This window comes from Bison bison, unplaced genomic scaffold (genome assembly GCF_000754665.1).
Source record: "Bison bison bison isolate TAMUID 2011002044 unplaced genomic scaffold, Bison_UMD1.0 scf7180017864144, whole genome shotgun sequence".
Lineage (NCBI taxonomy): Eukaryota > Metazoa > Chordata > Mammalia > Artiodactyla > Bovidae > Bison > Bison bison.
The window spans coordinates 1,589,022-1,602,067 of NW_011494716.1; the positions used below are offsets into that span (position 1 = coordinate 1,589,022).

General features: G+C 49.6%; 1 protein-coding gene across 2 annotated transcripts in view; it reads right to left on the reverse strand.

Moving 5' to 3' along the window:
- Nucleotides 1-1,699: 1,699 nt before the first annotated feature.
- SRL (sarcalumenin) overlaps nucleotides 1,700-13,046 on the reverse strand; it is a 37,530-nt gene continuing 26,183 nt past the window's right edge. For both annotated transcript variants that reach the window (XM_010840397.1, XM_010840396.1), the window contains 4 exons: nucleotides 11,988-12,083; nucleotides 8,246-8,362; nucleotides 6,390-6,623; nucleotides 1,700-4,915 (listed from right to left, as the gene is read on the reverse strand). In XM_010840397.1, the coding sequence (XP_010838699.1) occupies nucleotides 4,104-4,915; nucleotides 6,390-6,623; nucleotides 8,246-8,362; nucleotides 11,988-12,083 (1,259 nt within the window). In that variant the 3' untranslated portion in view covers nucleotides 1,700-4,103. The remainder of the gene's footprint in view (nucleotides 4,916-6,389; nucleotides 6,624-8,245; nucleotides 8,363-11,987; nucleotides 12,084-13,046) is intronic.

Consider the following 13,046-nt stretch of genomic DNA (forward strand, 5'->3'; position numbering starts at 1 on the left):
AAAAAGAAAAGGGGAAAAAAGGAAAAGAAATAAAGCACATAAAGCACTCAATGTGGCATGGCACACAGCTGTTAAAATTAAGGCATGATCTTAAGGTAACCTTAAGAGTGGTAATGTCTGTAGGTCTATAGCCCGGTTCCTGGCACAACAAGTGTTCTAGAAGTTGCTTCTCTTCCCCACTGACATTACGGTAAACCAGAGAAAGTCTCCACAGTGTAGGCAGACACAGAATATGTTCATTTATGTGTGTCATTTTTGTATGCTTCAGATAAGAAGTTGGCGCAAGGGATTCCTTCAGAACCTGTTCAATCCTCCTTTGCTGCATTGCTCTACTCTCGTTTTTCTGTTTCTCTTAGGCCTCTTTTTTATTGCTTTTATGGTCTTCTAAAGAAAAATTCAAGTTTCTCTGGATTAGGAGAGCTTGAGCTTATGTCACAGAAAGAGGAATTGGCTTTAAAAAGAAAGAGAGAGGGAAAGAGAAGTTCACTTGAAATGTTGTCTCGAGGCTCAGACTTTGGGATACACATGTAAAGCTTGAAGACAGTTGCGATGTCCTCCTTGGGCCAGATCTTCCTGGTTCTCCACCCTGGGTTGGGCACCCAGTTCACCCCCCACACACATCTGCCTGCACACATGCTCCCGTGATCTGAATCCTCACACTGTTCATATAATTACTTCACCACCCCAGACCCACATGTGCATCTGCTGAGCCGCTACACCCACACATAGACTACACACAAGTGTTTGCGTGTCTCTTATACATACAGCTACCTGTAACCCCCAAATATTCAGGGGAGGCACACACACAGCTGTAGACACCCCCTTCATTCACGGTGTCCCTCATGTCATCAGGCTGTGTTTAGAATGATCCTTGATTTTGCTTTCTGTATTTCACCCTTCTGATTTCCCTATCATCCTGACTGCAGACTTAAAGACGGTCTTAGCTCCACCTTGGATATCAGTATAGTTCCATGGTTACTCCAAATTTATTCAGTACTTTTTCCTAAACGTGACCGTGAAGTTGCTCTGGCTAATCCTTATAAAAGGGACTTCAGTGCCCATTTGCTTGCCCCCTAAGCAGATTCAGAGCTGGGTGACTATGATGTGTCAATGGGGATGGTCAGCTGTAACAAATGTACTGTCGAGGGGGGCGTAGATAATGGGCAAGCCTTGTGGGGAGGGGGCATGTGGGAAACCTCTGCCTTCCTCTCAGTTTTGCTATGAACCAAAAAATGCTCTTAAAAAAGATTTGTCTTCCTTAAAATCAATATGTGCATGCATGCTTGCAAAGTTGCTTCTGTCGTGTCCCACTCTGCAACCCCATGGACTGTAGCCCACCAGACTCCTCCATCCATGGGGATTCTCCAGGCAAGAATACTGGAGTGGATTGCCGTGCCCTTCTCCAAGGGATCTTCCTGACCCTGAGATCCAGCCCAGTTCCCTTATGTCTCCTGCATTGGCAGGCAGCTTCTTTACCACTAGGCCACCTGGGAATCCCTTCTACTGGATAAAAGGAAGAAAGAGTTTACACTGGGGATGGACCAGTGGTTAAGAGTTTGCCTTCCAATGCAGAGGGTGTGCATTCGATCCCTAATCAGGGAACTAATAACTCACATGCCACAGGGTACAGCCAAAATTCTTTAAAAATTTTTAAAAAGAGAGAGATTACACAGGTTGGAGGCATCGAGACAGTACGAGGTGTTAAAGAGAGATGGGAACTTTATTGAGAGTTTCTCCCTGATGAACTCAGAACAGAAAGAGCATTGGAAAGATTCTGCTTTGGAGAGAAACAGCAACTGTTCAGGCACAAACGTTCACAGATACTCCTCCTAGGGGATTCCTGACTCCCCACCCAGTTCCCCACGATCCCCCACCCCCACCCAAAGAGTCAGAATTCTGCTTGAAATCCACCTCCACAGAGCAGGGCACCAAATAGCGCTCAAAGCCCTGGCTGGTAGACAAGCCTGCGGGAAGTTAGACAGAAGGGAAGTCAAAGGGTGAACAGAGGAACAGAAAGAGTAAGAAAAGGAAGCCGAATGGAGAAAAGGGGGGAAAGATCACTGATGATGTCACACGCACCCCCAGAAATATAAATACCATATGAATGTCTTCATCTCATTCCTGCTGCTGCTCCCAAAGCAGTGCTGACCTCGGCAGCTACGACGATGCCCAGTTCTGCACTTTTTCTTCCCCTTCTGTGCTGGGAAAACAGAAATGCCCAAAGTAGCTGAGGGGACGAAGGAGCATTAAGGAGCAAGGTGGGAGAGCAGCCCCTTGAAAGCGTAAAGGATGGAGAGATGAGGCCAGGGCTGGTTTTGAATGAGAAGGAAGCAGCTCCCCGGGTGCTGGTCACCAGGTTCCTCAGATGCCCCTGCAGACTTGTCTTCTCTGGTTGACTCTGTCCTTAGAAACATGTCCTGGAGGTGGTGGGGCCTCTGGTCTTCTTGTGGGAGGTTCTAGATCCTTCAAAGGAGCCAGAAGAAGCAGCCTCTGAGGCAGCATGTGCCAGACTGCTGATAATTCCAAGAAACTCAAGGAATTCCAGACTGCAGATCTCTGTGTGAGCCTAACATGGCCACCAGTGTACCCGTTTGCCTCCTCTGCCTGACCCTCAGGCCACTTCTCCCTCTGCCTTTGTCTTGGCTTTCCCTTGGGTCTGGGGGACTCTCTGGTGCTGGCGGGGCCTCTTGGAGAAGTCCCCCAAGACAGCTCACTCCCAGGACAGGCAGAAGGAGGCTCCGGGTTGGGGGGGAAGGGGCAGCCAGGCCGGGTCCCCTAGACTTAGACTCATCACCCACCCATCCTCCATCAAAAGGCTTGTCCCCTCCATGCCCCGTCCCTCCGTCTGCTCCTGCCCTCTGAGGGGGCGTGCCAGGCAGGCAGGACTCTCACCGCTCGCTCCCACTCTGTGCCCTCGGGCATCTGTCATCTCCCTAATCTCTCTTGGACAACATAACACACACACATTCACACTCTTTGGTACTGGAAGGCCAGGCGCCCCTGCTATGCGCTCGGTGGGCATCAGCATCAAGTTCAGGTGGGAAACTGACAGTCAGGCCTGGGTTGCCAGTGGCACCGAGTGGCTGGTACTGCTTCTGACTCCCCAGGAATTACGCCGAGATTCGAGTGTTGTCGCATCAGGGAATGGAGAAGCGAAAGGAAAAGCTGTGTGATGAGAACCAGGAAGGAACAACTCCTGTGCCAAGTGTCTCCACGGAGAAGCTGTGGCAACAGCAGGAGCAAGCTCTCCACTGTCCCCTCTGAAACCCAAAGCCTTTGGGGTCTGAGTTTTCCAAGACATGCAATAGACAAAGACACACTGCAAACCAATTAACCCTCTGAGCCCTGCCGGGACTCTCAGTGAAGTCACTTCCAACAAGGAAATGACCGGAACACATGGAATAGTCACCCTCCTCCTGGGGCCGAGAAAGGGACCAAGCTTCCGGCTGGCTTAGAAGGTGCCAGAGAACTGGCCTGGGGAGCGCTTGTTCTCGCTCAGCGTCCTGGTATCCCAAACCGTTCCCTACCCCTTGCAGAAACAAGGGAGAGGGCCCAGGGGTAGGCTCAACACCCAGGTTGATTCAGACAATTGTCTCCTGTGAAGCCAACCCAAGCTCAGGAGGCAGACAAGGGCTGGGGACAGACAGAAGACTGTGTGGAAGGCAGCCGCGTGCACGGAGCAGACAGCCCTGCAGAACTCAAGTCTCCTCTAGCCTCTCAGCTGATCCGGGAAAAAGGAACTTCAGCTGCTTTTAGCCTGTGTGACGCTTATTAATTCAGTTTACACTAGAGTTTAGCTGCTCTCTGCCCCCCCTCCACCCCACTGCAGAGAGGGGACCCAGGAAAAGCAGGTATGGCCTGACATGTCTCAGTCAGGCCCCTACTTGAAGCAACAAGACAAGCAGGCCCTAATTCACAGTTTCCACTCCCCCCCTCGACCCACCCCTTCCCCCACCACTGGCCTCAATTAACTCCCGTCTCCAATGCACAACGGTTCCTGCCAGTGTGGCTCAAAGGGTTAATAAACCAGGACTTCTCGGACAGTCAGGACACAAGCTCATTCACCGACAACGACGGGAGCCCGAGAATGGCAACGCGGCCACCTAGGGTTTCTTATAACGGTTCTTTGGGGTCTCGCCACACCCTGTCTTGTCACAGTTGAGAGCACCTGGGTTCTTCCCCAGCCCGAGGCTGCCCAGGAGGCTGGGGAGCTCCTGGGTGATGGCCCGCTCGATCTTATCCAGAAAACAGCCTCCCATGTAGGAGCACTGCTGGGACAGGAGCTTGAAACTGGAGATGGGGTTGATCCCAAAGAAGTCCTTGTAGGCCTCGCGGTGGGGAAGGTCAAACTTGCTGACGTTGGTCTTGGCCAGGATGGTCTTGAAGATGTAGAATTTATCAGGGTCTTCCACGATGTCCTTAAAGACCAGCTCCCCATCACTGAAGAAGGTCATCTTCTCCTTGTACGTCTGCAGGTAGCGGTCCACCAGGAGGGCGTGAATGCGGACCCGGATGGCGTGCTGGCGGATGAAGGCGATCTTGTTCTCCAGCCTGTTCTCGATCACCTGGTTCAGGTCCTCCAGGAGGGAGATCTCTTCCCTGAGAAACAGGTCCCGGTGGGTGTCGGGCTTGTAGTCGTAGGGCCAGAAGGAGCTGACGTACACCCGCGGAGGTTCTGTGACGTTGATGAGTGGGGCCAGGCTCCAGAAGAGGGCCCCATAGACCCTCATGAGCATCTGCGTGGCCAGGTTGTCGGCCTTGTTCAGGATGATCCTTATCTGGGACTCGCGCCCCTTCAACTGGCGGAAGAGCATCTCCAGCTCCAGACCCACGTCCAGCTTGGTGGGGTCGAAGACGACGAAGATGAGGTCCGCTCTGTCAATGAACCACTGGCACACATCGTTGAAGGGGTAGCCTTGGGGAGAGGGTACGAGAAGTCAGGCTGGGAAGACCTCATCCACCCCCAGGCCCCCTGCCCCTCCTTCTGGAACCAGACCATTCTGTGGCTTTGAAGGGACTGAGAACGTCAGGGATTTTCTGGATTTCTGAAGACTTAAAGAATTCATTATACGTCTCCTGCTCCTTGTCAACCCTCAGTCAAGAATAGCCTGGGGAAATGTCCTAGTGGTCCAGTGGTTAGGACTCCACAATTTCACTGCTGAGGCCTCAGGTTCAATCCCTGATTGGGGAACTAAGATCCTGCAAGCTGCATGGTACGGCCAAAAAAGAAAACGGCCTGATCCTTGTTTTAATCCACAGTGGAATTCAAGGCTCCAGGAAAACAAAACATTTCTGCCAAATGGAGATTTTCCCACTGCTTGAAAAGATCTGGGGCAGTGGCAAAAATGTTAAAGGAAATAAGTCAGGGAATTAGAAGGAATAAAAAAGAGGGTGCATCACTTAGGGGAAATAAATGTGGACCTACCATCGAGACCCGGACTAGAATTTGGGCTCCATCACTGACCAACTGAAAATTATATGCTTCTAAGCCTTACCATTTTCGTTGAAAAATGACAAGAAGAACAATACCACCTAAAGTGATATAAAGATCATGATGTTGCTAGAAACACAGGAAAGCACTGAACTAAAACTGCTATCCAGTCACAGGGTAGGTGCTCAATACATCCTAATTCCTTTATTTCCAAAATGGGAAGAGTAGGGATACCTGTCTTGAAATGTTTCTACAATGATCAACCAATAACACATGGAAATTATCCAGTGCGTTAGAAGAGTGCAATAAAGGTTAGTTTATTACTGTAATTATTAGCAATAATATTATTATTAGCTATAAAACAGGATTTGGTTATAACAAAATGAGAGTTATAACCATAAACTGAGATTCACCATCTGTTCATATATTCTGACAAATGCCCCGTTATGACTCATCTCTGCAGATGGTGCTGCGTCATGGTGACACTCAATGGCACTCCCCTGCCACCTGAAGGCAAGCAGGGCTTTGGAAAGTCTAAGACAGGATTGTGTTGAAGCAGGTCTGGCAAAGCAGATATTGGGACCAGGACGAGTTGAAGGTCAAGTTTAACCCAGACCCATGTTAGCCAGAGGTCAAGTGCAGGGGATCCAACCAGTCCAGGCCCTTGATCACCTGGACAGCTTGTGCATCCCAAAGACACAGCAGGGACCTCAAGGAGCTCCTAGCAAGAAGGCCAGCCCTCCCCCTGGGAAGATGCTGACGGCCTCCAAACCAGACCATTCCTCAGGGAAGTAAAAGGATGAGGTACTCACACCTAGGAGGCACCACAGTGATGACAAAGAAAGGGCTGGAAGCAAAGAATGCATCCCAAAGTCTTGGACAATGCTGGTCTCCTCCTCTGCCTTAAACAGTTTCCTAAGACAGTGTTCATGCTGTTCAGAAATGAGTGTTGAATTACCTCTTTCTTGCTGCTTGCGGTTCTCAATGATGCCTGGTGTATCCACAAATGTGACCCGCTCCAGAAGTTTGTGGGGAACCTCAATGCCGATCAGCTTCTCCAGGAAATTCTGGCCAAACTTCTCGAGGGGCGAGAAGGACCGGGCGCTGTCAGCAGCCATGACAATACCCTCGATGGTCTTCAGCTTGGGCCCGTGCATGAGGACCGTGAACTCTGAGGTGGTGGGCTCGGCACCTGCACACACGGGTTAGAAAGAACACAGTCATGTCACATCACAGCAATACAAAAGGAGGCACAGGAGAGATTACTGGGAGTGGAGAGTGGAGGAATGGAAGTTAGTGTTTATTTATTTTTACTTTTTGGCCATGGCACCTGGCTTTCAGGATCTTAGTTCCCCAGCAGGAAAAGTGCTGAGTCCTAACCACTTGACCACCAGGGAATTCCCTCTCCTGCACTTTCTGTCTCTATGAATTTGATGACTCTAGGGACCTCATATAAGTGAAATCATATGATATTTGTCATTTTATGTCTAGCTTATTTCACTTAGCATAATGTCTTCAAGATTCAGCCATGTTGTGGCATGTATCAGAAATTAATTCCTTTTCAAGGCTGAATAATACTCCCTTGTACAGATGAAATGAACACATGTCTTTTATCCATCATCAATTGATGGACATTTGGGTTGTTTCTACCTCTCAGCCGTAGCAAATAATGCTGCTGTGAACATGGGTATAACTGCTGGTTTCCTGCACATAATTTTTATTACTATATTGAAGATGTATATGAATATTTTCATTTTCTTTTTTAATCTGTCAGATTCTAATTTTTAAATTGAAGTATAAATGATTTACAACATCATGTAGATTCAGGTATACAACAGTGTGATTCAATATTTTCGTACATTAAGAAATGATCTCTACAGTAAGTCCAGTTACCATCTGTCACCATCCAAAGTTACTAGTGTTGTTTTCTATACTTCCTGTGCCATACACTGGGCTTCTCTGATAGCTCAGTTGGTAAAGAATCTGCCTGCAATGCAGGAGACCCCGGTTCAATTCCTGGGTTGGGAAGATCTGCTGGAGAGGGAATAGGCTACCCACTCCAGTATTCTTGGGCTTCCCTGTGGCTCAGCTGGTAAAGAATTTGCCTGCAATGCGGGAGACCTGGGTTCAATTTCCGGGTTGGGAAGATCCCCTGGAGAAGGGAGGGGCTGCCCACTGCATTATTCTGGCCTGGAGAATTCCATGGACTGTTTAGTCCATGGCGTCACAAAGAGTCAGATACAACTGAGTTTCACTTTCACTTACGCCATACATTTGTTGCTGTTCAGTCACTAAGTCATGTCCAACTCTGCAACCCCATGGACTGTAGCTGACCACGATCCTCTGTCCATGGGGTTCTCCAGGCAAGAAAACTGGAGTGGCTTGCCGTTTCCTTCTCCAAAGGCTTTTTCTGGACCAGGGATTGAACCTGAATCTCCTGCATTGGCAGGCAGATTCTTTACCACTGAGCCACCAGGGAAACCCTATATTAATGCTATACCATAATTTAAAAAAAAATAAAATTTCCTGTGTAGTCAAATACCCTTTTAACTTACTTCTGATTTTACATATATATATATATATTTTTTTTAAACAAATGTAACCCCTTTAAATCTTTGTATATTGAATCATAGATACCTCATTATCTCCAAGTTTTTCCCCATGGCATTACAGCTTAAGTTTGGTGGGTACAGGATCTCTTTCCTGGCACTTTGTGCCATACACTACAGCCCCTAAATGTTTCATTTTTTTCACAATGCTTTTTACATGTGACATTGAAACACCAACAGGCACACAAGAAAGTCATGCTGTTACCTGTGTAGAGCTGGTAGCGAGTGTTTTCCAAGCCAAGGAGGTAGTTGATCATGGTGGATTTGCCAACGCTCCATGGTCCCAGGAACAAGACCATTGGCTTGGACGTGATCTCCCCATCTGTGGGCAGCAGGGACAAGACATGGACATGAACTCAAAGCTCCTCACTGTGGAGGGACAGGGTTCTTCACGTTGTGCCCCAGACAGTTGATCAGGAGCTGTGGGTTTCTACCCTGGACCTCAGAGCATGGTATGGTCTGGAGCACGCCTTGTTCTGTGTTAGTGTGATGACCCAGTTAGCGCCCACGAGGAGACAGCATTTGGACTGTGGCACATCAGCATTTGGACCATGCACAGACCCACAGCACACCAGCCCCCGAGAGGGAGGGATCCACTGAGGTCAACAAACAGTGACCCAGAGCTCACACTGGGGGAGACCTCCAGGCTCAGATCTGGGAGCACACCATTCATAAGAGGGGCAGGAGAGAGCCGCCACCGAGGAGAGGCTAAAATGCTGCTACCTGGATTGGTTACAGAAAAACAGTCATGGAAGAGGTTTATACACTCTGGGATGGTCTGGACCAGGCACTGCCGGCCCCCTGCCTCCCTCTGCTTAGCTGCACCTCCCAACACCCCTCCTCAGGCTCAGCCTAAGCTGGCCCACAGGGCCAGTCTCAAATGTCAGCCTCCAAAGTCCAAGACACGTTTGCCAGTGTCCACCAAGCACTGACTCGGCAATTCTCGGGTTCTTGTCTCATGTTGGGAAGAACACCCTGCCTGGGCCTCTTCAGTGCAGGTCCCTGAGAAGAAAACACAGAATTTTCCAGTGCTTTCAAAACCCAGGGATGGGGAGGGGACAGTGAGAGGCTTTCCGTGTGGGAGATTCACAATCTCCTGTTGCAGACTTCCAGCCCTTAGGGCACATAGGGTCGGCCATGCACAGCTTTTTTTTTTTTTTGTCCCTGCAGCAAGGTATGTGGGATCTTAGTTTCCAGATCAGGGCTCAAACCCACACCTGCTGCATTGGAATCATGGAGTCTTAACCACTGGACCACCAGGGAAGTCCCCAGCCCTGCACAGCTTAGTACCTAAAGTTGTCCAGACATCTTAGCCCTGCTGAGCCTGGCAGGCAAGGCCTCAACAAAGGAGGCACTGTGGTGGGTTGTTTTTTTTTTTTTCCTTTTTTCTCTTTCAGTTATTTTTAAAATTTTTAATTGATTTCATTTATTGATTCAAAAATCAGAAGTATAAAAAGGTATACAGAGAAAAGTCTCCCCTCCATGTCCTCAAGCTGCTTAGGCTATGCATCCTTTCCGATATTTGAATGCGTGTGTGAGACCACGTCTGGGATTCCCATCTCTTTAAGAATTTCCCAAAGTTCGTTGTGAGATCAAACCAGTCAATCCTAAAGGAAATCAATGATGAATATTCACTGGAAGAACTGATGTTGAAGCTGAAGGTCCCTCCAGTACTCTGGCCACCTGAGGCAAAGAGCCGACTCATTGGAAAAGACCCTGATGCTGGGAAAGATTGAAGGCAGGAGGAGAAGGGGACAACTGAGGATAAGATGGTTGGGTGGCATCACCAACTCAATAGACATGAGTTTGAGCAAACTCTGGGAGATGGTGAAGGACAAGGAAGCCTGGCGTGCAGCAGTCCATGGAGTCAAAAAGAGTCAGACATGATTTAATGACTGAACAACCCCTGGCTGGGGAGCAGGAAGGAACAGGAGGGTGGGGGGTGGGGTGGCAGGAATCCCCAGTCACAGCCACAGAAATCCTACAAGGAGCCTCTTTTTCCCTGGACCAGGCCCCACTAAGGGTAACCTGGCCTTCCAGCTCCCCTGCGAGACCACCTTTCCAGTTTTCCCAGCTGCTGTTTCCGCTCCCTGCAGCAGGGGGCGGCACTGGCACACGCAGGAGGCTACAGGTGTGGCACCCAGGAGGGAGGTCACAGGAGGATGACCCTGGGCTCGGAGGAGCCCAGACACTGGCAAGAGGAGAGAGGAGAGGAGGGGTGCCTGGACAGAGAGATCAGGCCCCGGGGACGCCCTCTCTGCTGAATGCCATGCCCACGGGCCACCTGCCTGGCGTGCACATTCTGAGAAGCCTGCAAGGGAATGGTGAAACAAGGAGGAGACAAGAAGCTACCGCTCCTAATTCCAGCCATGTGGCCTGGGCAGCCCAGCATCTCTCTGAGCCTCTGGTCCGCCTTCTGTAAAGCAGGAATGAGGGAGGCCCTACAATACCCCTTCCCTGCACAGCCATCAGAACAACACAGGAGACATGCAGAAACAGCCAACTAACACAGGAAGGGACGTGCAATTTCACTCCCCGTTCGAAAGCAAATTAGATTCCCGCCTCAGGCTGGGTCGTATTGGGAGACTGAGATTGGCATATACACTGTTGAAGTGCGCGTGTGTGCATGTGTGCACAGTTCCTCAGTCCTGTCCAACTCTGTGACCCCATGGACTAGCCCACCAGGCTCCTCTGTCCATGGGATTCTCCAGGCAAGAATACTGGAATGGGCTACCATTTTCTCCTCCAGGGAATCTTTCTGACCCAGGAATCAAACCCATGTCTCCTGCATCCCCTACATAGGCAGGTGGATTCTTTACCACTGTGCCACCTGGGAAGCCTGTGAACTATTTTAAAACAGATAACTAATGAGAACCTACTGCATAGTATAGAGACCTCTACTCAGTGCTCTGTGGTGACCTAAATGGGAAAGCAATCCAAAAAAGAGGCAATCTATGTATACATATAGCTGATTCACTTTGCCGTACAATAGAAACTAACACACCATTGTAAAGCAACTATATTCCAATAAAACATTTTAAATTAAATTTTTAAAAAAGAAAGGTGACCAAAGGTGAAGGAGGAATTTTTCTGCTGCCCCTTTAAAAACAACAACTAGAACAATAATAGCAATTAGGTGTCATTGTCAACAGGTTTCCAAGACAAGCCACACTTTAAAATGGCCTTGCTGTGAGGCAACAAGAACTCTATCCTGTTGCTGTGGTACACAGAGGACAACCTAAGGCAACTGGGCGACAACTATCAAAATGCTGAATTCCAGCATTTTTTAAAAAAAACATATCCTACAAATGAACTTGTGTGAAATATGGAACAACTATAGTAGTGTCTGTAACACTAAAAAGGGAACGAGGCAAACGCCCAGTGGTTCATCAACAGGGTACGCTATCTAAGGTGGTGGATTCACAAAGACCAGAAAGAGCAATTGTGTGCTGTGATCCCATCTTTGTCAAACAAAGGGAGGACACCCTTGAGCATGGAAGCAGAGTGCTGTCTGGAAGCCCTGATGAGAAACCTTAGCCACGTGCGTCTCTGAGGGTGGAGTCAGAGAGCCTGGAAATCAAGACAGGGATTTTTTTTTTTTTCAACTTATACTATTTTGCACAGAAATTTTTTTGGTTGCCAGTTTATCTTATTTTTAAAAAATTATTTTGAAAATCAATTTTTAAAAGAATCCAAACCCATGGGAAGTGGACAGGAGACAGAAGACGCGATCCGTAAGTGAATGAAGAGCCCCGTGGGGGCTGGAGCACAGCAGTCAGGGAAGTTGGCATCTTTTGGAAACCCAAACTGCACTCATGGATCTCACAGAGGAAACGTAAATCCCTGTGTAGATCAAGGGGCACACCTGCAGCGAAAGGCTGGCCCTGGTCACTGAGGTCTCCGCCCCTCCCCACCTCGAGGGCTCAGGGGAGAGATGTGGCCGGTACCTGTGATCTCGTGCTGCCGAAGCTCGTTGTATTTGTAAGACTGCTCCAGGGGCTTGATGGACGAGTGGTAGATCTTTCGAAGCCGCTGCAGCACCACTGGGGGCAGAGAAGGGTGAAGGGTTAAGGGTCAGGCAGGGGCTTAGCTGCTGTGGCACTGTCTAGAAGGCATTCCCCCTACACACACCCCTGAAAGTCACCACAGCATTTTTGTTTTTTAACTTAGCCCTCTGGTCCTTCCCCTCAACAGTTCACAGCACCACCTCGGCCTGCAGCTACCTCGAGGTGCTGGAAACTCCAGCTCCTTCTCTCTGCCCCCTACCGCTACCTGCCTTAGGATCAGAGGCAAGCAGGCATGGCCACCCCAGCCCTGCACCCTCCACTGCATCCCTGGTGCCCCTGGGAGGATTCAAACATCCCAAGTGTCTTCTTGGGAAGAATGTGGCTCCAGGGAGAAGCGGCTCCCGGGGTGAAGTGCAGAGAGGGACAAACTCGGAGCGCGAGGGTCAGGCTCTCCAGCTGCCGGTCAGTGGCCCATCTCCTGCTGTTGCCAGAGCAGACCCCAGCCTCACCCTGAGCTCTCACTGGCTCATCGATTAGGAGACAGAAAGCCCTGCCGACAGCCTTGGGTTATTATGAGGGTGAAATGAAATACCAAACACGAAAGGGCTTTATAAACTGTAAAAATTGAAGCCAGTGTGATGAACAACCTTCCCCCGGCCACGACTTGGATGCTGGCACTGTCAAAATGACCCTGATGCTGGGAAAGAGTGAGGGCAGGAGGAGAAGAGGGTGACAGAGGGTGAGATGGTTGGATGGCATCGCCGACTCAATCAACACGAGCTTGAGCAAACTCCAGAAGTCAGTGAGGGACAGGGGACCCTGGCATGCTGCAGTCCATGGGGTCCCCAAGAGTGGGACATGACTGAGCAATTGAACAACAACAGTCCCCAGGTCGCAGCTCTGCCATGTACTTCCCCAATCAGCCCCTCTGTTCGGATTGCCTTTCCTCCTCCCCGCCAACCCAGAGCCCTCCAGCTCACAAAGGCTCCTCCATGAAGA